We start from the raw sequence: 23461 nt of genomic DNA on the forward strand, positions 1-23461 counted from the left end.
TGGGATTTTGAAAACCAGCCAGCAACTCCCAGAAAAGGGTTCTGGGAAGGGATCTGTCTTCATGCATCAGCTCAGCCAGAGCCATTTCCTCTTAGTGTTCTCCCTTCCTCTCTCCCCTTCCCTCACAGGGGATTATCCCAAGAAGAAGAGCTGATCTCCCCCTCCCTGCAGGCAGGGAAAAGCAGCCCCTGTTGGGAGCAGCTCTGCAGAGCTGGAGAAAGCTGGAGGCCAGCTGGCTGTGTCAGCAAAGACTTAATGATCATGGTATGGCCTGTGCGAGGCGCCTGCTGGTCGCGCGAGGCCCCAAGCAGCTGCAGCCTGTCAGAGCCCCTGTGCCCTGGGGAGCTCTTCCCACCCCACTGGGGACCCCAGTGCCTGCCTGGAACCCAGGCCTGGCCCCCCAGGGCTGTCATCAGGCATGATGTCCCAGGAGCATCTCACCACATCGCTGCACTGGAGCAGTGTCCAGCTCCCAAAGCATTTTAAATCATTGTCTTTTCCAGGTCTGTGGTGCTGAACCATGGACAACAGCCAGCAGTGTCCTCAGGACATTGAATAGCTATTTCTTTGGAAGAGTGTGAGCTAGTTTTGCAGGATCCGCTCCCAAGTCAGTGGAACTAGCGGCGTGCCACCGTGTCTCAAAATCCAACAAAACAGGCCTGTGAAGGATGTCCCCTCCCCTTCCTCTTCAGATGAGGACAGAGCAATTGAGCTCTATTGCTCTGTCCCCCCTGACAAGAGCAGGGAACTTCCTCCATCTATCATCCTCCCTTTGGAGTGCCATGAAGATGGGCAAGTGAAGCCCCTCCAGGGTGTCTAAGTGCCCCAAGGAATGGGTGTCCTCCTTCCCCTGTCTCAGACCACAGCACTGCACTAAATTTTCAGTCCAATTCCAGATCAGACTGGGTGCTGGGAAAAAAAGTACACTTGAGACAGAATTTTTGCTTTTTCTACTCCCAGAGATTGAGAAAAGAGTGAATTTGCCCTGTTTTTGTGATATTAACTCTTCCATATAACCTTTTCTTCCCTTTAATCAAATCCACTTGGAAATGGAAAATAGTGCTTCCACAGGAAACATGGAAAAGAGCTGAAATTAATTCCCATGGGAGAAGCCAGGATTGAACCCATCAGTACATACAGAACCAAAGGGTGCTTTGGAAAGTAGAGAAGGACCAAGTGTCAGGTTGCACCTGAGGCTACTTTGTCCCCTGAGATGGTTCTGGGAGATGCCCCAGATAGGGAACACCAAAATTTCCCTGGCTGTAACCACACAAAACACACCAGTGCCCTGCCAACTGCCTGAGACGTCTTTTTCACCTTCCCCCCACTCCTGGGGACGTGGGCACTCAGTGATGGAAATGTCTGGGATGATGGATATTTCCATGTGTCTGGTTACCAGGGTTCCCCAGACTGGCTGTAGGACCCCAAGCTGTCTGTCCCAGCCTCCATCCCAGTGTCCTCCCCATCTCTGTGCCCAGTCCTGCACCACAGAAGCAACCGTGCTGTGAGCCCTGTGCTGCACCAACCACAAACCCCACCGGAAAGAGCGTGGCTTGTGGTGCTTCTGCTCATGATAATTCAGCTTTCCACAGTGGATCTCTGCAGGAGGAGGCAACGGAGAAACCCCTCTGAGCAGGAAAATATCACCTCTTCCAGAGGTGCCTTGGGAGAATCTCACCATGGCAGAGAAGGCCTAGGCAGCACCAGAGCGGGGTCTGGCATCCACCCACCTGCAAAAACACCCCGTGGAAGAGACAACCCATCTTCCAAAACCCTTGACAGTCCTACGAAGCGGCCCTTGGCACCCTTTCCTTGCTAAGGGCTGGAAGCCACCCCAGGAGACACAGTCTAGCTGGGACATTGGTGCCTTTGCGAAGCGCTGACCCAGCACGAACTTGCCTGCTGTGCTGCTTGCCAGCTGCGTCCGAGCTGCCGGGGGGAGCCCTCCCTCCCTTCCCGTGCTGCTTGGGGACACACTCTTCCCTTCCCAAGCCACCTCAGGGGGTCACCACCACTCCAGCAGGGAATTCCAGCTCCCGTCCATCCAGCACACAGAGGGTGTGAGTGTCCCCCTCCAGCCCACTCTACAGACCCCTTCCGCGCTGGCACAGACGGGACACAGCGCGGCTCCAGCAGCAAATCCACGTCCCCACACCCAGGATGGTGTGTGCTGGGTTAATGTTTTCCCCATTACTTCATTCTGGCCTCTGTTCTTATGGAAAAAACCAAACCATCTGGTAATAATATTTCCCTAATAGCTGTCTGGGTCTGTAGGAATGCTTGGCTCAGCTTCTTAGGGAAGATGAGAGGGTCGAATGAGAGGGATGCTGTGGATACAGCGTGGGAGCTGGAGGAGAGGAGATAATGCTTTCAGGATCCTTTTCCTGGGCCACCCCAGTGCTTGCAGGGATTCTCGACTCACAGGGGAGCCACAAGATGCCAGGATGACACACATTTTGGGTACCCCACAGTTTAAGAGCCACACTCTCTTCCTCTGTCCCACAGAGGAGGCGTGAAGGTGGGCAGTAAGATTCACTTCCAGGACTTTCCCCCCACCTCTATTTTACGCTCAGAAAATAGAAACAGCATGGGGTTTGGGGAGTTGGGAGCATCATTGTTTGGGTACAACACTGGCTCAAACCAGAAAGATCAGCAGCACCTGCATTGTCTTCCTGTTCTTGGAGAAAAGGCAGCACCCTGGGACATGCCACCTTCAGCCCTGGGGACATCACTGGAGGGGCAGGGGACAGAGGAACCCCCTCTTGTGGAGTACATCCAGGAAAAAGGGATGGAAAACCACACACTAACCCCATCAGCAGCTGAGCCGGGAATATTTTCCACTCTTGTGCGATGAAAGGCGTGGCTTGGGTGATTCCCAGGAAGCAGAGCACGCCTGCCAGGCTGGGCACACGTTCCCCGGGGAAGGCAGGCCCCAGGCGCTCACGGAAAAGCGGAGCAGCCGCCAGACACAGCCCTGCCTGGGCTGGGGGCACTGCAAGCACTGGTTCCGGCCAGCCCCATGCTCCCAGAGCCCGGCCTGCATCTCTGGACTGCAGAGGGACGAGCTACACAGGCTGAAAACCTGCTTCTCCTCTGCCTCGGGTTGCAGCCCCCCTCTGCATCCGTGTGGATGCAGGCATCAAACCAAAGCATCAATCCCAAAGCCTTGGGAAGGACAGAAAAAGCATCTTCCTTGTTGGCTGCCTTCTGCATATCTCAGCTGGCTTCCTGGCACAGCGCAGCACAGAGCCAGCCTGATTCTTTCCATAGTTTTCCACAAGGATTGTCCACCCCAGCCCAGGAGCTTGCACATATCTAGCAAGCTCCCAGAAGTTCCCAGCAGCCCCTTCCCAGGCTGTTTCTGCTCCCATTTTTATCAAGCATGCGTGTTCATACTCGTTATTTTTACCACCCCAGCAGCTGTCCAGGCTCTGGGTGTGTCTGTGCCCTTCTAGAGCAGCGCTGTGATGCAGCAAGGCGTGCAGCCCGGCTCCCTCCACACCAGAGTCAGATCCAGCTGCAGCCTTTTCCTAGAAGGATGAAACAAGTCAACCATCCTTCCTGGCAAGAATGCCTTCCCAGCCCACTCTAAGCAGTGTCGAGCATCTTCCTTGGATCTTTCACAGACAATGAGGAGCAAATGCAAACCATCCAGCCATGGAGAAGGGGGAATGACTTTACACTGAAAGTAGGTTTTTGTTGGATATATGGAAAGAAATGCTTCCCTTTGAGGGTGGTGAGGCCCTGGCACATGGTGCCCAGAGCAGCTGTGGCTGCCCCTGGATCCCTGGCAGTGCCCAAGGCCAGGCAGGACGGGGCTTGGAGCAACCTGGGATGGTGGAAGGTGTCCCTGCCCATGGCAGAGGGTGGAATGAGATAGTCTGTAAGGTCCCTTCTAACCCAAACCACCCCATGGTTCTAGGGTTGCTCCCCTCAAGCCTATTTCCTCTGCTCCATGCAGCAGATTCCAGCACAAGCTGCAGCCAGCGGAATCCCAGCAGGGTGTAAAGATAAGCATCTCCCCCCCACAAGTTTATTGTTTTTTAAAGGCACAGCCAAAGGTAAACAGGCTGTTTTAATCTCCAAACACTCACCCTCTCAGCAGGAAGCCACGGAGCTGCAGCCAGCACAAAGGGCTGGATGCAATGGACAGGGCTGTGGGGCCTCTGCACCCTTAAATGCCTTCAGTGGGGCACAGCAGCTTTCTCTTGCAGCTGATGAGTCCAGCAGAGGTTAAGCCAGTGCATTCAGGTGGTTCCCATCCCTCTGCATCCCACCTCTCCAGCCTGGGCAGGGATTCAAGCCACGTGCTGGGGTGGATGGATGCAATAACCTTTGGGGTTGTTTGCGCATGCAGCCCCACCAACTCCTTCCCCAGGGCTGCTCCCACCTGGGGCTGGCTCTGACTCTGGGAAAGTCTCCCAGCTCAGCAAAGGCCACGGAAGGCACTTAATGGATGGCCCAGGGCTTGCAGGGAGGGGGGAAAGGAGCCCTGAACCACATTTCCCAGAGCACTGCTCTGTCGGTGACGCCCCGCTGCGGGGTGGTCTGCATGGCCCTGCTGCTCTGGGAAGGGGATGGGAACAGAAACAGGGGCTTTCCTCCAAGTGAAAGCATACAATCAATTCCTGGGCAGGAGAAACCCAGAAAATCTGGTTTTTAGTCAAAAGTGGGTGCCAGGCCTGGAGCTGCATGTTGTGGTTGGCTTGTCAGGGAGCAGGGCTGGGCACCCCAGCCAAGGGCATGTCAGAGGTGGCACAAACAAGGGGAGGATGACTTCCAGATTCCACAGAGATTTGGAGCTGCTGCTCCCTGGGTTTTAGCAAGGATGCAGAGAAGGGTGAACTGCCCTGCCTGCCTGCCACAACCCCTTTGCAGGGCCAAATGGGAGAAGGGGTGATATGCACTTGGAAAATATAATTCCAGGTGGAGAAAAAAGATTAATATAGCTTTTTTGCCTTTGTTTCCACATAAGACAGAGGTCTGGGCAGGCAGTGCTGGCCTCTCCTGGATGTGTGTCAAGCCCAGGGCTGGATGGGTTGGAGATGGAGACCCTCACTGCACCAGGGCAACATGCAGAGCTGGGGCAGCACTCTGGCTTCCCTTCTCGAGTAGAAAGGAAGCATCCCAGAGGAAAACCATGCCCCAATGTGTCCAAAAATAGCACCAGGGCTACTCCAAGGTCCAGCAGGGCTGGCACATGGTGGGTTGGTGGGGTGTGTTTGAGAGCTGCCATTGTGTGGGGCTGGATGGGGAGCCTGTACACCATCTGGATCGCTAGCAGCCCCTGGATTGCCGGGCTGCTCCCAGGGCCCGGCAGTGACTCACGCCTGCCATAAACACATCCCCTGATGGATAATGAATCCCAGTCGTCACTGCCTTTCAGGAACACTCTGGATTCTCTGTGCAGTGCTCCCCCATTCCCCCTCCCTCCTGGCAGCCCTGCTCCCATGTGGGATCATTTCCTGATGCTGAGTGGAGCCAGGGCTCTGAGGCCCATTTCCCAAACCACGTTTTGCTTCAGGGGCTGAGTTTCCCCATTAACCATTCTGGGGGCACCGAGGCTTTTGTGCTGCGGGGACACCCCAGCACCCCACATCCCTCCTTGTGGGTGCCCCACTGCCCAAACCCCGGCTTGCTCCCCAGCCTCATTCCACTCACCACGGAGGGCATTTCAAGCAACAAAAGCTTTATTGCAATGACAGGGATAAGCCACGAAATACATCGCAAAGCATCGGGGCGTGAGGGGCGATGAGGAAGCGCAGATGAGGGCGGTGGGGAGCAGTGGCTCGCACTGGGAACCGCTGCACGCTGGCTGCACGCTGCTGTCCTCCTGAGACCTGCTGCCCCAGCCCGCGAGCCCGCTGCTGCCCCATGCCCCGGCCGAGGGAGCAGGGTCTGGACAGCCACGGGTGGGGGCTCGGGCAGTGGCCCCAAGGGTGCCACGAAGGAGCGGGAGAAGCTCACAGGACGCTGGCAGCATCTTCAGAGGGGGCTCAAGCATCAGCCATTGGCACCAGGTCAGGCGGTGAAGGTGTTCCTCCCGTGGGGGTCAGGGTCTGCAGAGCTGGGGGCAAGCAAGGGAGATGGTCAGGGCTCGGCCAAGGCTCCCACACCGGCACCTCCTGGCCTCTCAGGCTGCTTCAACACCCTGAGCAACCATGACAAATTAAGAAGAATGATAGTGAATTTATCTTGTGGTGGAAAAGTAGATTTTGGGGTTTCTAGAATGGGGATTCAGGGGGCAAGATGGAGGGATCTGGGCGTGTCCAGCCTTTCTCCTTATTCTTCTTGGCCTCCATCTTCTGCTGTGATGTTGGTACTTTCAGATTGGTTTAGAGTAGAAGCTCACTGTCTAACACAGGTGATAGGTATTGGAAAGTAATTGTAAATGTTGTATATGTAGTTTTTAGTATAAAGACATAACTCCACCCTGGGGGCAGGCAGAGTGCCTGGACTGTCTTGCTGAACTGACCTCAGCTGGACAGGAGAAAAAAATTTATAGATAAGGAGCAATAAACAACCTTGAGACCGAGAACTGAAGAGCTCTGACTCCTTCTTCAAGCACCAGGCTGGGAAAAGAGACTTTCTGACATTTCTCGGGGTCACTCTGACCAATGAGAGGCCCCCACAACCTCAAGCAGAGGTTTTGCTGCATTAGCACAGCTGAGGGCCTCTGGCAGATCAGTGTGATGCTGAAATCACCCACACCCCAAAAAGCCAAGCTGGAGGAGCCATGCCCACACAGAGCTCTGCTACACCACAACAAATCTCCCTTTTCTTCCATGGGAGCTCACATCCAGCATGAGCTGGGCTGCCAGGTAAGCCCAGGTGGTTGCACGGCATGCTGCATTTGCCTCATGGGTTCTCACTGAGGGCTGAGAGTGGCCTTTTGGGAGCTTCAGAGAAGGCATCTGAACACACTGAGGCTGTTGCTTGGGCTGAGGATCTGCCCTTTCTCTGCCCTACAAACCCATGCCTGCAGGGATGGTGACTGTGGAGAGCTGGTTCTGTTGGACCCCATCAGCAAGGCTTGGGGGTGATGAGCAAGGGCACAGCTGTGCTGGGGATGATGGGCAGCTGAGAGAGGAGCACTGGGGAGGGGCACACATTCCCTACAACCTCTGCCTGGTGCTGCACTGCACCGCCCTGCCTCTGAAAATCACACTTCAGCCCAAAATATGTTGAGGGGAGATCTACTTGCAACAAGAATAAATTTTACTCTGCAACTGAAAAATTGTTATAAGCATAGAAATGGCAGTTTCTCTGGGTTTGCATTTTTAACTGGCTTTTTACTGACAGCTCCTTTGCAGTGCTCCTGTAAGTGATTTGGGAGCATGGCTGCGTGCTGCACGGGGCAGCATCCCTTGAGAAAACCACATCACCAGCTGCAGCAACAGTGTCAGGTTATATCACTGCAATGTCCTCCCACCAAAAAACCCTCCACACCACTAGCTGACTGGTTTTGGGTGAGCACATTATGGCCTGCTCCTCTTTGCACTGGGAAATCCTGTTGGATATCGGTTGTGGTTTGATCCCAAGCTGTGCACGCAGCCCTCAGTTCCGGGGCAATGCTGCCCCATCCCTTGGGGCTCTGTGGGCCTGGCCATGCTGCCAGCTGGCTGCTGGCCCATCACCACTGTGCCCACAGAGCATCTCACACCCTACACGTGCCCACGCTCCCATGGGGCATCCTGTGCTACCCAGTTCCATTGGACACAAGAAAACCCAGAGAAGCTCCAGAGACAAATGCCACTCATCCCATTTGATCCAGACACAAATCCTCTCAGACACAGGCTTTCTCCAGGGACAAACAGTGACACTGCCTGCAGACAACCAGGACACGGCACTCCTAGTGTGCCTCAAATATTCCAGTCCTCATGCACATCCCAGCCTATCCTTTTGGGATCAAAGCAATTCTTTGATCCCAAACAGCACGTGTGTCCTAAATCAGCCACAGTTCTGCTGCTCAGCACAGGGCTCACACACAAAGCCTCCTCCCACTGCTCCGTCCTCATCCCCATCTCCTGGCTGATCTTCTTCCTGTTGTGCAGAGTGGACTTGATCATCATTTCTGGGAAGAGACATCACTGTGGTTAAACTGCCTAAACACAAGTGTGGGAATCCAGAGCCAGCCTGGCTTTGAACCTGGCAGTATTTGATCTCTGGGATGCTTTTGGAGCAATCTGGAGTGTCATCTTCCTCTTTGCAGGACAAGGGCGCTGGGGCAGTCGGAGGACGGCTGCACATCTGGGTGGAGGGAGTTGCACATCTGGTACATTCAGTACTTCCTAAAAGTCACTGCCACGTTACCCTTTGGACAGGGGCCTGGGGCTCGCTGCATAGCACAGCAGATCAGGATCTGCAGCTGCATTCCTTCTGAAGGGAAAGCAAAAATATCCCTCTCAGCAGAGTCCCAGCTCCCTGTAACATCCAGCATGGGAGCAGGGGGACAGCATGGAGACCACGACCTTTCTGCAAGCCATTCCGGCAGCTGCAGGGGCTCCTGCTGCCAGCCAAGGCACAGAGCAGCCGGCTTGGGAATGCCTCCCTGGGGCCCTCAGACCCGTGTGGCGTCCCCGGCAAGACCTTGTCCTTGTGTCAGCCAGAGGGGCTCGGGCCACCCATGGCCAGGGAGGCGCTCGACACACGTCCCTGCCCGTGCGGGCTGGCTCCAGGCAGGGCCCAGCACTGGCGGGGCCGTTCCTGCCGAGGGGCACGGCGCGGGATGTCGCTGCCGTCACCAGTGTCACGGAACACACACACACCAAACCCGCTCCCTGCCCGCAGCGCTGGGTGTCTGTCTGTCCCCGGCACGCAGCGGAGCGGCGGCTGGAAGCACGGACACCGCAGCGCCGCCCGCACCCCGGCGCGGCTGCGGATGATGCGTGAAGAGCTGGGCAATGGGGACATCTAGTGACCAGCCGGAGGCGGGGGCTGCAGCCAGGCAGGGCTGGGGGAGATGCCTTCCATCCCTGTGGCCAGGGAGCAAATGGGATTAAGCATTCATTCATCCCTGCCGCACCACACAGAGATCCCCAGAAACTCTACCTCTGCCCGTACAGGAGGCTGGAAATTACCCTTGGTAATGGTAATTAATATAATTAATATAATTAAAAGTGACTAGCATGGATACAGTAACAAATGCTGGAATAACAGTTCAAAGAGAGTATGAAATTTAAAGAGTCTCCCCAGTGAAAGTCACTTTCCCTTAGGGGAAACAGTCTATTTTTTTTCAGCCTTATTCTGTACTAGAGGGAAAAAATGCACAGAACAATACTCCAAACAATTTTGGGAGCACAATAAGGATATGCAGGGGTAGTGGGGACCTTCAGCTGAGGCTAAAGGGCTGAGCACAGACCTCAACAGCCCCCTCTCTGATGGAGACCCCCACACTCCAGAGACAGGAGGAGGCACTGGACCAATACTTTCCAGTCAAAGTCAAAATATCACCCTAAATAACTTATTTCTAAAGAGTTTGACTGAGTTGGTTGCTTCCAGAAATGTTAAATCATTCTGGCTGGATAACACTGCATTGTTTTGGGAGAGAAAAGCAATGTACTAAAGCTATTCAGTTGATTAACTGGGACATTCACCTTGTACTGAATATTCACTGCAATATTCGAGTTTTTTTCCCAGTGGACGCATCATCACAGTATTTTAAGTTAATATAAAATGGAAACCCAAGACCTGTCACAAATCAAAGCAAAACACTGAGGCTCTTTCCAAAGAAAACAGCAAATCTCCTTTTGAGTTATCCCAAGGAAATCAAAGCTGAGTTTGATAGATTCTTTGTAATTTTGTTGTTATCCTTGTTGATATCAACATGCTCCCAGGAGATGCTGCAATGGTTTCAACACCTCTTTCTCCAAAGTTAGCACAAGCCCAGATGATGAAGGTTAAGCTGATTCCCACATAACACTGCAGTTTCATCTTTTTTTTTTCCTTTTTAAATTTGCAAAATAAGCTTGGCAATGTGACCCCCAAAGAAAAGTTGTGAAGTCAAGGAGAGTGCCAGGAGGAGGGATGCTTCAGGTTGTCTTGTGCAGTATCAGGAGCTGGACTCGATGATCTTTGTGGATCCCTTCCAGCTGAGGATATTCCTGGATTCTGTGACTGTGCAGTGCTCCTGTGAGGTGACCCAGTGACTGCTGCTGCTCAGACTGTCTCTTATCCCCCTGTGGCCACATCCAGCATTCCCTGGAGCACTCCCATGAGCACAGATCCTCGTGGCAGCACAAGCCTTGACACAGTGCCTCGGACACCTGCCTGGCGCCAGAGCAACACTCACATCCAGCCTCTTCTGCCTCAGCCCCGATTCCTGGGGTGGCCTTCCTGCAGCCTGGCTGGGTGATGGATGCCTGGCAGTGGGCTGGGATGGGGACGGTACCCAGAAGGGGTGTTGTCCATGGGTTCGCTGGTGTGGGGATGGGTGCAGAGGTATTGCTGCAGTCTGCTCCCCCTCTCCAGCAGCCTCTGAGCTCAGCTGCATCTGGCAGACCCAACCTGGCATTTGCTATTTTTGGCAGCAATCTCTCTGTGGAGGTGGGGAACGGCACAGGAAGCACACACACAGAGAGCAGGGGAATTCAGGGCAGCCATGATCTGCAGGCACTGTGCAAAGCCATTTCTGTGTCCAGGATGCTGTCACACTCCCCGGCCTTCCCCAGGTGTCTGAACCCACAGCCTTGTTGGCCTGGGATGGATTTCTCAGTCTTGGTCAACGTGATTCTGCTGCTGCTGTGCCTCTGTCTTCTCCTCATGAAGAAGCTCTCCTTGTGCTCCAGCTTGTCCTGCAGCTCCACAGAGGAGCTAAGAGTGGCAGGATGGGCTGGCTTCCTCCATACACCATCCCCCTCTGAGGAGACAGCACCCCACGGGCAGGCTGCCATGGAGTGTGGTGGAAGTGGGATGGATGGGAAGCTTTTGCCCTGGCTCATCCCCCAGGCCACCGGGGTGGTTGTTTTCACTGGGTCTCACACACAGATATTTCATTCTTCCAACAGATAAAACACTTGTTCTAAAGCAGAATGAGGAGAAAATGGGGAGTGCCCCTAGTCAACAGCTGACTCACCACCTTGGCAGGTGGGTCTGTGCTTTGCTGGTCAGTTGGTGACTTGGAGGAGGCCCTGTTTGGTGCCTGCCTCCCTCCCTCCATCCTCAGCATCAGCACAAACACATGGGGGAGGCGACAGCAAAGGGTGCCAGCTCCACCTGAGCTCCTCAGCACTCCCCACAGCACCTGTGCTCCTCTGGACGGGGAACCAGGGGATGCTCTTGAGCTTGTGTGGCTGCTGGGCCACCCAAAATACACAGCTGAACCCAAAGTGCCAGGGAGAGCAGCGCAAGCAGTTGGAGACAGGCAGCAAAGCACCTCATGGAGGATCTGGGAGCACCTGGGAGCACCTTTCAGCCACAGAAGCTTGGAATGCTGCAGACAGCTGAGCATGAACAGGTTTCAGGATACCTGGGCAGAGCAAACCCTGATGCTCAGCGGCACCACCTTCACCTTTCTAGGCTCCTGGGCTGGCTCTCATCCTCACCAGCTCCCTGCTGGAGCCCACAACCCCCTGCCCATCCTTGGCCCCACGGATGCAGTGGATCACCCGGGATCCCTGACACAGCCTGAGTGCTGAGCAGGCAGTGCTGGAGACAGGAGGAGAAGTGGCCCAGCATCCTGGCAGGAGAAGGGTGGGAAACTGCCAGTGGTGCCTGCTCAGTGGTACTGAGGGCTGAAGACAGGGAAAGGCCCAGGAAGTCTTGGGGCTCACCTCAAAAACAATGCATTTTCCATGTGGTACAGTGCAAAAATGTACTGTGTGGCTGCCTCAGCTGTCTTGGGACACAGTGTATCATGGTCCCCTCATGTGCAATCTGGGAAAAGGGACAGTCAGGAATTAAGAAATGAAAAATGTACCTTTCCCTGCTGGAGAGGCAGGAGACCGAAGAAAAGCTGGGAAGCAGAAGGCAGGGCTGGGCAGAGAGGGTCTTGGGGAAGGGTGTGGGAGACACACATGGCAGATCCGTCCAGACAAGGGGGCAGTGAAAGATGATGGCTGTCACACCATAACTTATGAATTAATCTCAGGGAAAACCAAAGGATTATGCAAGCCAAATACTCTCCCTTTGGAAAAAAAAAAGAAAAAACAGAAAGCATGGAATCACTCAGGAAGTGCCTTGGTCATTTCTCTAAAAAAATGAAAACAAAAAAAAATTATGATGCTGATGAGAAATAATAATAGTAATAATAGTAATAATAATGATAATAATAAAAAAATTGAGAACTCTTGCATACAACCCCCACCTTCCCTCCAAGTAGCTAAAAAGGTGTGGAAGGATGCAGAGGGAAGGATGGGGCTGGCATTGTTGGGGCGACCCAGGAGAAGAACAATCGGAGCCCATCAGTACCAGAGCTGCACAGACATTTATTGAACACAAACAACGACAAACACAGCTGGCTCACAGAGCTTCCTGAGGTTTTGTTTGTGGGGGATTGCCAAAAGAGTGCTTTCAAAGGCCCCTGGGGGTGTGAGTCCCATACAGCTGAGTTCTTCCCACTTCCAGGTGCTTGTTAGTTAAAAAAGAAAAGAGCATTTGTGTGTATCTGTGTGTGTGTGATTCTCTTAGCCTAGCAGGAAAATGGGCTTGTCTGGACCATGCCATGTTCCAAGAGAGAAGCCTGCAGGCTGAACCCGTACTTGGCTTCTGCTTCCCAAATAACACAGGGTGAAAAGTATGCCCTTACCCTAAGGGCAGGGGCGTGAGGCGGCAAAGGTGAGCCAGGACAAGCAAGGGGGAGCACCAAAGGAAGGAGGGTGAGAAAAATTAATTCGCCTGAAACATGCACAGCTCTGGGTGGCATCATTATGTCCATACGCTACAGAAAGTACCGCCAACATCAACTCAATGTACAGGTAGCTATGCTAGACTGACACTAGAGACCCCGCCAGCTCCTGAAGTGTCGCCAAGTGAGAGAAAATAAACAACGGCCCCCCCCCCCCCCCCGCCCCGCTGTCCCCAAGAAGCAGATGAAGTAGATGAAGAATTAACACCCTAACGCTGAAAACAAGGACCATAACCAAAGAGTTTGGGAGCAGCTTCGGGAGCACAGATTAAAGAGCTTGTAAAGAAACGTTCCAGTGTGTGCATACGCGCCCGTGTGTTTATATATATATATATATACGTTAGTAAAGAAAAGAGTATCTGTGGAGGCAAAGGGAAGACGGTAAATGTACAGGCAGTACAGGCTGGGTGGAGTGCCGGTGGCTGGAGAGGGTCGGGTGGTGCGGAGTGGAGGATGGTGGGTGGAAATTAGAGTGCGCCCATTCCAGTGACCTCAGACGTCAGCCTAGAATAGACAGGGGCAGAGAGAGGGGTGGGGGGGAGACAAAAAACAAGCGCTTAATCACCAGAGCAGAAAAGAAAACGAAGACCCTGCGGGGCAGCGCTCCTCCTCTTGCCCAGATCCCGCGTAGATGGAGTGGGCAGAGCATCACTGGGTGGCCTGGCGGTCCCCCGAGGAGGGCATGGGGGGCTGGAGCACAGAGCCAGCACGATGGCTGGCTAGCTTTCCCTCTCCTCACTGCAGCCAGGCCGTGGCAGGGGTGTCACCCACCAGAGGTACTGGCAGGAGTCATCCCAGAGCACAGCTTCTTTTCCAGCAGCATCCCTTCACGGGGGACAGGCAGCTGTGCCAGCTCCCCAGGCTGCTTTGTTTTGCTCTGGTTGAGAGAGGCTGAGCCCTGTTGTGCTGCCCCACCAGGTCACCTCTGCATAGGGGCAGCTCAGCCAGCCCTTCCCAGCAACTAAGAGCCACTTCTTTTTCTTTTCTTTCTCTTTCCTGTCTCAGGGAGGGTGGGGGGAGACTGGCAAGGATCTGCAGGGAAGCCACTCAGCCATGCCCACGGGTGGGGGGCTGGCCCTGTCCCTCACCCAAGCAGGGCGAGGGGTGCCACGGGCATGGGCAGCGGGGTAGCAGGGCAGGATGGGATCGCGGGGGTCTGCTACGGGTCGGGGCTCAAGTGGGTTGGGTGCAAGGAGGAGAAAGCACATACAGACCTCACCGGTGCTCCCAGCCCACACCCCAACAAGTGTCCATCACCGCCAGCAGCCCCCCGTCCTCGGGGCCCTGCCAGCAGCCTCCGTCCTGCGCGCATCCAGGGCTGGCAGTGGGCTGGCACGGCATCAATCCTGCCCAGGCGGATGGGCCCATTTGAGTGGCTCTGCCAGGTGGGTGCAAAGATACCAGAAAGGTCCTCTATCCCCTTAAACTCACTTCCCACAAGTCCACAGACACAGGCAAACAGGTCTGAGTGAGCACCCTGGACACAGCTCCCTGCCTGCATGGAACAGGTCCCCAGCTCATCTCTGCAGCTACGCCTCACCATGGCACAGGCTGCATCTCTCCCCAGACAGCAGCAGTGCTGGGAACCCTTGGCCCTGTGAAGTCCTGCAGTACCAAGCTTTTCATGATGAAAAGGAAGCAGTCAGGCCATTCCCATGTCTTGCGTTTACTGGACTGATTGTTGTCACTGAATGGAGGAAAGCCTTTTGGAGGCCTGGAAGCACGTGGAAGAGGCAGTAAGCGATGCTGGGATCCCAGCAAGCAGGTCCCAAGTGATGCCTCCCTGCCAGTGGCTCAGCTCCATTCCTGTCCCCGTCCCCTGCCTCATTCACAGGAAAGACAGCGGCAACTTTGCCCACCCACGAGCAAAATCCTTGAGCGAGGGTGGATGGAAGGCAGGTGCCCGGCACGACCTGTGGCCGCTCCGCCAGCAGCATGGTGGCTCCTGGTCCCCAGCCAAAGTGCCAGCTGAGGCCAGATGTCCTGCTGGCAATGTCTGGTCCCTGCTCAGAGGTCTTAGCAAGACACCATCCATCCCAGCCGGCCTCAGAAAGCCCCTGCTGGCCCATGGCACCGGGATGGAGCGTGGGTGCTCCCAGCGAGCCGGCAGGACGGGATGGGCCATGGTGGGAGGCGGTGGAGGTCGGCAGGGGGTCTCACCTGGCGTTGATGAGGTACTGCGCAAGGCTGATGTTTGCAGGGGTTCCTGTGATGGTAATTTGGCGCTCCGATGACCCTTCCGTGGCGTTGGCAATTTTGATCTGCGCTCCCGACATCTGCCGAATTTCATTGATTTTGGTCCCTTGGCGTCCGATTATGCAGCCTATTAGCTAGGAAAGAAAGCACGGAGGGAATGTCTGAGAAGCAGCAGTTCTGGCAGTCACCAGCAGGACATGAGCACGCCTGGGACAAGAGTGACCTTAATGCTCATGAAAACAGGAGAGGGACAGCCCAGGGTGATTCCTACCAGCATGTGAGCACAGTCCTCCAAGGACACATCCAGAGTCCTGCCCTGCTCTGCTCCTTGTGGGGAAGAATCTCCATTATCTGCACATGATGCCCAGCACCTCAGAGGGCTTCAAGGAGGGCTCATTTCAGTAATAATAATTTTCATGGTTTAATGAATGGTCAATGTTTTGCAAGTACTTATCCCCTTCCCAGTCAAAGCAAACCCAAAGGTGGTTTGGACACATTACTAGAAGGAAACAAGCCTGCTGCATTCACCGGGGACAGGCCAACCCCAGGAGTCCCCTCATCAGCTGGTGCAGTGACCCCATCCCACATTTCTTCTATCCCACTGAGACACCCTCAGTGTCTCTGCTACCCCCTCCAGCTCTTTTGGTGCAATCCAGTGGCTCATCAGCAGGCACAAGTGACACCCACAGAAAAGGTGGACTCTGCGTAAAAACACGTCTTTCATACTCTTCTGAAAAAATGAGAGCCAGATGGAGACTTGAATTTCCTTAACTGTTCATCCCTTGAATTTCCTCCGTGATCCTCAGTGTTTTGAATTTCTTCAATGGTCTTTGCTCATTTGTGCATCTTCCTCAAATCATCTCCAAAGCTTGGTAACACATATGGGGATATCCAGCTTGACCAATACAGGCATGAAGTGCTCTGCATGCCCTTTCAGGCCGTTTAAGCTCTTTTCCAAGGGCATTTTATACACGGGATGTTCATCTTGGCAGCTGCTGGATTTCTGTACAGTATAAGTAAAGATGATTACTCCTCCAAATACTCCCTGATCCTGTGATCAGACCATGGGGCTGCCATGGTAGTTTATCCCATATGGACCTGAATATACACTGGAAAGGTGTATATTGTCCCATTGTCAATATACATTGTCCCAGGGTCTGTGGGAGGATGTTCAGCCCATCCTGGTCTTCACATCACAGAAATAACTCCGAGCTGGTTCAGCAAATGAAAATCTGCTGGAGAGACTTGAGGAGCAGGTTTTATTTAGGCAGATGCTCAGCTACACCCAAGCTGAACAACGTTCAAGTTTCTGACAGTCAGAGGAGCAGCAAGATGGGTATCATCCGATTTCATTCCGCTGTAGCACAACTCCAAGCTACACCACTAAAACACACCTGGTGACTCTTAAAGGAACACAAACCTGTCCTCTGCTTCCTGAGAGGGTGTCAGTGGGTGTTTAAAAGCCTTTGAAACAACAATGGGGAGAGCTAAGGAGCAGTTTTTCAAGGTCCAGGTGATAACATCTAATATCTCCCAGGTCTGGTGAGAGCTCGGCCTCTGGTGAGTGAACGACCCAAGTGCTCCTGAGTTCTCAGAGGTCTCCTGGCATCCTTTCCTCCCATGTGAGTTCTTTTGCAAGGGGTCTCTTCATATTTCTGAAGATACCTTCACTACAGTCCTGCTACAGTCCTGCATGCTCAGCAGACATGACTGCTGGAACCTCAGGAGCGCTTGCAGAGCTCTCTGCAGCTTCCTGGACAGGGATCCTTGCTGGGTGGAGCAGATCTGGGATCAGCCCCCACTGTCTGCTCTGCAGATCCCTCCCGTGGTGATCTGACCGAGGGTGAAGCATCTCCAAGGGTTTCAGTCAGCAGGTACTCACAGGCTCTTGCACTGCATGTCTCTTGGGTGGACACAAGTCTTGGCAGAGGTGCCTGGCAGCTGCAGCCAGGATTGCTGACCTTCCAGGGCACTGCCAGCTGCTGCTGAACAGCAGGAAGAAAGAGCAACTGCTGCCAGGCCCTATCCAGAGACTCCTGATGAGGATGGGCTAAAGGTGCTTGTTAGTGATGGACATGGGAACGGAGACTGGATGTCATGCCTCCACTTGCCCTCATCCTGATCTGAGCACAGACTGGGTCTTAATCCATAGAAACCAGTCCAGAAGCAAGTGAGCTCATGGATCCAGGTGGTGGCTGTGTCATGCTCTCCATCCCACCGCCTCCTGGCCCAACATGGCTCCAGCCTCCTCCCAGCAAATATCCCAGTCCAGCACCCATGTTACCACAAAGCTTCCACCTATCAGACCCCACAGCTGCCTGCCAACAGTACTGAAACACACTGCCCTTCAGACACTCATGTGGCACTTTGTGGCATCAGAAATGTCACTTACTTACTTACCTCCTCTCCCCCCCCACCCCACCCCATCACTACCCTTGAGCTGGAACATCATCTCAGACCCGCCACGGCCTGATTAAGCAATTAAGAGTTTAATCAGAGCTGGCATGGGAGCTCTCTCCCTTTCCCAATGCTGTCAACTGGGCATGTTTCATGAGCACTGAGTTCACTTGGAAAGGAAAATGGAGCATTAAGGATTGTACCTGGGCAAGCTACCGACGGAGTAAAGTCCAACCGGTGCTTTGTGCTACAGATTGATCCCCAACCGACTGCACAAGGATGAGGGAACATGGGGAAAGGATATCTCTAAATATATTTAACAAAGCCAAATGGCTGCACATTATACGTAGATACATGTACGTATATATTTGTATGTATATATACACACACACACACACGGACATGCCAAGGAAGCACTTGGATTTACTTACATCATTGGGAATGGTGAGTTCATGAGTACTGGCCGGGGGACTGGCATCCAAACCTGGGCAGATGCAAGAGAACATGGTTAGAGCTGGCAGAGGCAACGCGATGAAGCTCCGCTGCTTTCCCGCAACACTGCCAAGGCTGCGTCCTGCTCCGGGCTGGGAGGGGAAGGGGATCACACATTCCGGGACAAGGAGGAGGAAGACAGTTGCTACCTGACTCTGCTGGAGCTGGGTGTCACCTTCCCTGCATCCCACGAGTGCCTCGCTTCCCACCCCTCATCCTATCCACTGGGAATGGCTTCAGAGGAGGGTGCAAGGTTCCAGCATCAGCGAAGAGAGGTGGGTTAAGCACATCCCACAAAGCAACAGAGAGCATGCTGGCTGGGCCACCCAGCTGCTCCACAAGAATGATGTCCATGCACCCTCCAGCCCCTCTGGATGGAGCAGCATTGAGCTGCTGGCATGTGACAGCAGCTTGGTGCCCCAAAACCAGTGTCCCTGCGGGATCCGGCAGCACAAGTCCTCTGCAAGTTAAGTCCCACAGACTCTCATGCTGAATTTGAGCCAGACTGTTAAGACATGCAACCTAACTGGACCAGGACCACCTGTCCCTCTTATTCCTAAGAGAAAGCAAGATGAACAGTATGGAGATTTAGATCCTGCTTCCCTCCAAAATCACACAGTGAGGAGCAAAGGCAGGGGCATGCTTTCTCCCACCCTCCCCTGGGTCAGGGAGAGCTCTCTCCTCCATGGTGGGAATGGCTGGAGCCAGCAGGATACCCTGTGCATGCAGCTCCAGAAGTAAGGGGACACCATGCCATAGTGCTCCTAGGTTTCCCATATTAAATCACCTCAGTGCTGAAGCAGGGACGTCCTGTGTGAAATCTGCAAGAAAGAAGCTGTATGGTGCCTGACAGGAATTTGTAGTAACTGGAAAAAAACCCCTTATCCTTATGATATAAACCACTGATGAAAGGTTGTAAGAGCAGAAGAGACTGCCAGATCTGCAGCCATGGAAAGAGGGTGGTTAAGGAGGTGCAGAATGAAGAAGCACAAAGAGACTGGAACTGCAGGGCTCCTGCAAAACAAGACAGCAGCAGCACCCAATTCCTCACATATTTCCATGGAGGGCCTCAGCACAGAGGAAGAGGAGCTCTGGTTATCTCTGATGTGCTCATGCATGATCTTAGGATGTTAGGAAGTGAGGGTGAGGAGGCCCTGGCACCAGTTGTCCAGAGAAGCTGTGGCTGCTCCATCCCTGGAAGTGTTCACGGTCAGGGGTGATGGGATTTCGAACAACCTGCTCTAATGGAAGGTGTCACTGCCCATGGCACGGGGGTAGAACAAGATGGGCTGTAAGGGCCCTTCCAATCCAAACCATTCCATGATTGTGTGACAATGTACTTCCTGTGCTTTCCTGAATGCATCTTCCCAGATACACATTGCTGACATTTGCCTGCAGGAGGCTTCCTCACCAGACTTTTCACTTGGGACCACAGAGAGGAGAGGAATTGCAGAGAATGAGGATGCAAATCCTCCAGCTGTCAGCCCTTTGCTGTCATTCACCCTTGCCAGGGGTACTAATGCCAAAGCCTGCACAAAACATCTCCTGCCCGGGTATTATACCACAGTCAATGCTCAATGCTGACTTTACAGCACACACTTCACCTGGACCGGCCGGTACACTGAGCCTCCTCACAGTGTGGGGCAAGGTGGACTGCACCCATCACAGACATATCCCTCTGGTGAGGGTGTCCCTCTCCTTTGGCCATGCATTACAAGGCTCAGTTCAGCAGCAGCCTGGGTGTGGCAGAAAATGTCTTCTAAAGGGAGCAGAGCACCAGTGAGGGCTCTGAGCAGCACTGAGGCATCCAGGGATCTTAGGGAACAGAAACTAAGCTCCTCAGACTCCTAGGCAGCATCCTCCATCCCGCACTCAGATGACATGGATGATGCTGAAAGCCCTTGCGACACCTGGTGCCATGGCACTGCACCATCCCTCCATCCTTTGAGGAATGGCTACATTCTTCTCCATGATCTGGAGACTGTTAATTTCATCACTCCAGATCCTCCTTTTCTGATATCTACAAGCAGTCCTTGAGGCTGTAACAAGGGTGTCAGGGCAGGATTAATGCCTTGGGTGACTGCAAAGGGCAAAGGGGGCATGCAGAAAACATGGCTGCACAGGTTGGTGTCATGAAATCTGTATTTCTGCAATCTTGTGGGGTCTATTTGCTCAGGCTACACTTGCTTTCATAATTAGGTGCTGTCACCAAACCTTTCAGGCATGCATGGGATGGCTGTGTGCCCTAGGTCTGGCTCATCCTGCCTGTGAGCCTCCAGGTCTCAAGATAGCTCCTCTATGCAATGGTAGGAAACAAAAGACAAATCTTTTTCTCGCATATGGATGAATGTGGCACATCTGACAGCAAAATTTCTCCAAGGCTGCAGCCATGCTTCGGGTGGGTCCTCAGGGTCCTGTCCCACTAAAATTGCAACTCACCCTGAATGGCTCAGAGCCGCCTGTCACGGCTGCTCCCATCAGCACTGTTCTGTTGTTTCTGAGCAAAGTTTATGTAAAATTAAATGCAGGAATAAGGGTGATGACTCCGGTATCTTCCTGGTACACAGACAGCATTGAGGGAGACCTCACCACACCTGAGGGGCAGCACAGATCTCTGCTCTCTGTGGCCAGGGACAGAACCCGAGGGAACAGCATGAAGCTGTGCCAGGGGAGGGTCAGGCTGGACATCAGGAAAAGGTTCTTCCCCCAGAGGTGCAGGGGCACTAACCAGGCTCCCCAGGGAATGGGCACGGCATCAAGGCTGCCAGAGCCCAAGGAGCATTTGAACAATACTCCCAGGCACATGGTGGGATTGTTGAGGTGTCTGTGCAAGGCCAGGGGCTGGACTGGATGATCCCTGTGGGTCCCTTCCAACTCAAGATATTCTGTGGTTCTATGGCAATTGCACAAAAACATCACAGAGCCAGGTAATAAAGCCCAGGCACTTTTGCTTTGACATGCTGAACAAGGAGAAGGGTGCTGCCTGATCTCTTCCTGCACACCAAGACAATCTGCTGTCTTCTCCATGAATACCATGATTCCTCTCGGAGCACAACAACGGCACAGTCCTATTTACGGAATACATTTCAACCAAAGCCTGCTTACTTCCTTCTAGCTTTGTGTTTTACCTGATGACTGGCCCATCAGATTTTGAGCTTCTTCGGAGGAATGTAAGGGCAGCTTTTCTCCTGAAGAGCAAAGAAGAAACAGGTTTAATGCTTTTCCCTTCGAGGAGATAAGCAATGTCACTTCATCTAGGAAGCTCAAAATATGATGAACATACTGTCAGAACAGTAATTTCCAAGCAGTACTTTATGTACCTCCATCCCCTGTGCTCCATCTGCTTCCCAGGTCACCGGGAACGTGCCGGCCTTGAGGACAAGGCTCGGGCCATGCTGGGGCTGGCTGTCCTCCCATCAGCGCAGCCCCCTCCGGCCATGCCTCCTTCCCACCGCGGCAGCTCCATCCTGCCTGGCTCAGCACCGCTCCCCGCGGCAGCACGCCCGGCCGGCCCGAGCCGCTCCTGCTAGGAGGGTGGGGTGTCCCGCTGGGAGACCTCGGGCGTTGTGCCGGGAAAGCACGCATGTCCTGCCAGAATCCGGAGCGGCGTGGGGCAGAGGATGTCGCTCCTCCGTGGAGGGAGGGAGGGAGGGAGGGATGGTGCTCACGGCCTCTGCTGGGAAAGCCCAGGCTGAGAGCTCGCCTTGAGCACCACAGCCCCCACAACATCCGTCAAGCCTCTCCTTAACCTCTCCCCATGGATATTGCCGCTTTTTACTTGCCCTGCTCATTTCCATTAAACAACAAGAGTTTAGAAAGAGAGAGAAAGTCTACAGGTAAGAGAAGGATATCTTGAAAGGGCGTGTGGGTACGTACCAGGGAAAGCGGGGGTGGTCTGTCCAAGGGGAGTAAAGGGGGTTTGCTGCATAGCCAACTGGTGGAGCTTGGTCAACTGCTGAGGGGTAGGAGGGACATTAGAGCTAAGAAGGTTATTGTCATAGAGTACAACAAGTCACACCAAAAAGCAAGAACAAAATTATAACGGGGCGGGTGGGGGAAAAGGAAAACAAACTGAAAAATAAAAATTAAAAAAAAAAAAAAAAAAAAACAAAACAAAAAAACCAAAACCAAACCAGGAAGCCATGGTGAGACATGGCAAAAACATTAGCAGAAAGGACTTGGCCTGGGTATAGTGCAATAAAGCCCAAATCTTTGGCAGAAGTGCTTGGTCAGGGTCTGAAGTACGATACCAGCAAGAAGCCCATTCTTAGTGTCAGTTCAACTCCTCTGCCTCTGTGCAGGGCCAGCTGGTGGGCGTCACAGCCAACACCCAGGAACCCTCTGTGCCACCAGAGCCACATTGTCACCGCTTGACCCTGCAGCACACATTCCTGTGCTGTGCCTCCAATTGGAATGGCCTCTGGGAGATGGATAAACCGCATTTCTAAACGCCAGCTCATTAGAAATATGGGGAATTATGGGCTTCAGTCATGACCAGTAGGTATTTCAGATCCTTGTATCCCATGTTGTGCTGAGGAGGTTTGGCTGCCTGGTCAGAGAGTTTCATAGAGAGAGAGGTGTTTGTTTGGAATACATTTTGTGCTCAGTTTTACTGCTCCAAATTTAAAAAAACAAACAAACAAACAAACAAAAAACCACCAAATAAAACAAAAAACCAAAAAGACAGGAAAAGAAAACAAACCAAACTGGGCTGAAGACTGGCAGTGAGCAGGGGGGGAGACTCTTTACAGCCTCCCACTTTCACAGGTGCTCTGGGAGTTTTCAGCACCATATCACTCTCTAAATTTAAACTGCTTCTTTTGCCCATCATCCCTGGCAATGGGGAGGCAGGAGTTATAGTTTCAATGTTTTGGGGGGCAACAAGACTTAAATGTCTCCTTGCTGCTGCAGCAGGGCTAGGGAGGGAGAGTGAGGAGGTCCGGCTGGCAGCAGTGAGGGGGAAATGCTGGGAAGAGCTGACCTGGGGGCCTGAGCACATTGGGGGAGGCTGGAGGGAAGCAGCAGGAAGGAGTGAAACACCTGAAAATTCCTGGACAGGTTACCTGTGGGATACCTGTCCTGTCTGGAGAGGCATGAGGACACCCAGCCTCTGCTGCCTCAGGGGAGAGGTCTCACCACTCCACAAAATGAAGTGTCTGCACATCTCTGTGCCTATTTTGGCTGTCTTTGGCTTACTTTAGCCAAAGGTGTGATATGACGGGCTCCTGCCACAACACAGCTGTCTCCAGATAACACCGGGCATGCTACTGCTCCTGCAGGGAGCAAGGACATCAGCATCTAATGCTTTTTAACTTCAGAACTATCCTGAAGTTGCACCCTGTTTCTGGAATTCCTTGTGACACCGTGTCCCACTGGCAGGACTCCAGATGAAATCTCTTTGCCCAGTGGGCTCCAGCCATGCCCTGGGACAGGGGTCCTGCTTTGCCACGTGGGGGAGACCAAAATCTTTTCTAACACTGACCTAGTAGATCTTCCAGACATAGTTCAGATAGTGGTATTTATGCAGCCCCT

The 23461-nt window shown here is 53.4% G+C and overlaps 1 protein-coding gene across 11 annotated transcripts in view; it reads right to left on the minus strand.

The window, feature by feature from the left end:
* Positions 1-5739: 5739 nt before the first annotated feature.
* The window catches only part of PCBP3 (poly(rC) binding protein 3), a 45201-nt gene continuing 27479 nt past the window's right edge, over positions 5740-23461 (minus strand). For 3 of the 11 annotated variants that reach the window (XM_059475721.1, XM_059475715.1, XM_059475713.1), the window contains 5 exons: positions 21806-21884; positions 21058-21117; positions 17869-17921; positions 15005-15174; positions 5740-6067 (listed from right to left, as the gene is read on the minus strand). In XM_059475721.1, the coding sequence (XP_059331704.1) occupies positions 6022-6067; positions 15005-15174; positions 17869-17921; positions 21058-21117; positions 21806-21884 (408 nt within the window). In that variant the 3' untranslated portion in view covers positions 5740-6021. Of the gene's footprint in view, positions 6068-13023; positions 13349-15004; positions 15175-17868; positions 17922-21057; positions 21118-21805; positions 21885-23461 lie in introns of those variants that run through there. The other 8 variants (XM_059475722.1, XM_059475716.1, XM_059475723.1 and 5 more) reach the window with 5 other exon arrangements.

Source organism: Ammospiza nelsoni, chromosome 7, assembly GCF_027579445.1.
Source record: "Ammospiza nelsoni isolate bAmmNel1 chromosome 7, bAmmNel1.pri, whole genome shotgun sequence".
NCBI classification, from domain to species: domain Eukaryota; kingdom Metazoa; phylum Chordata; class Aves; order Passeriformes; family Passerellidae; genus Ammospiza; species Ammospiza nelsoni.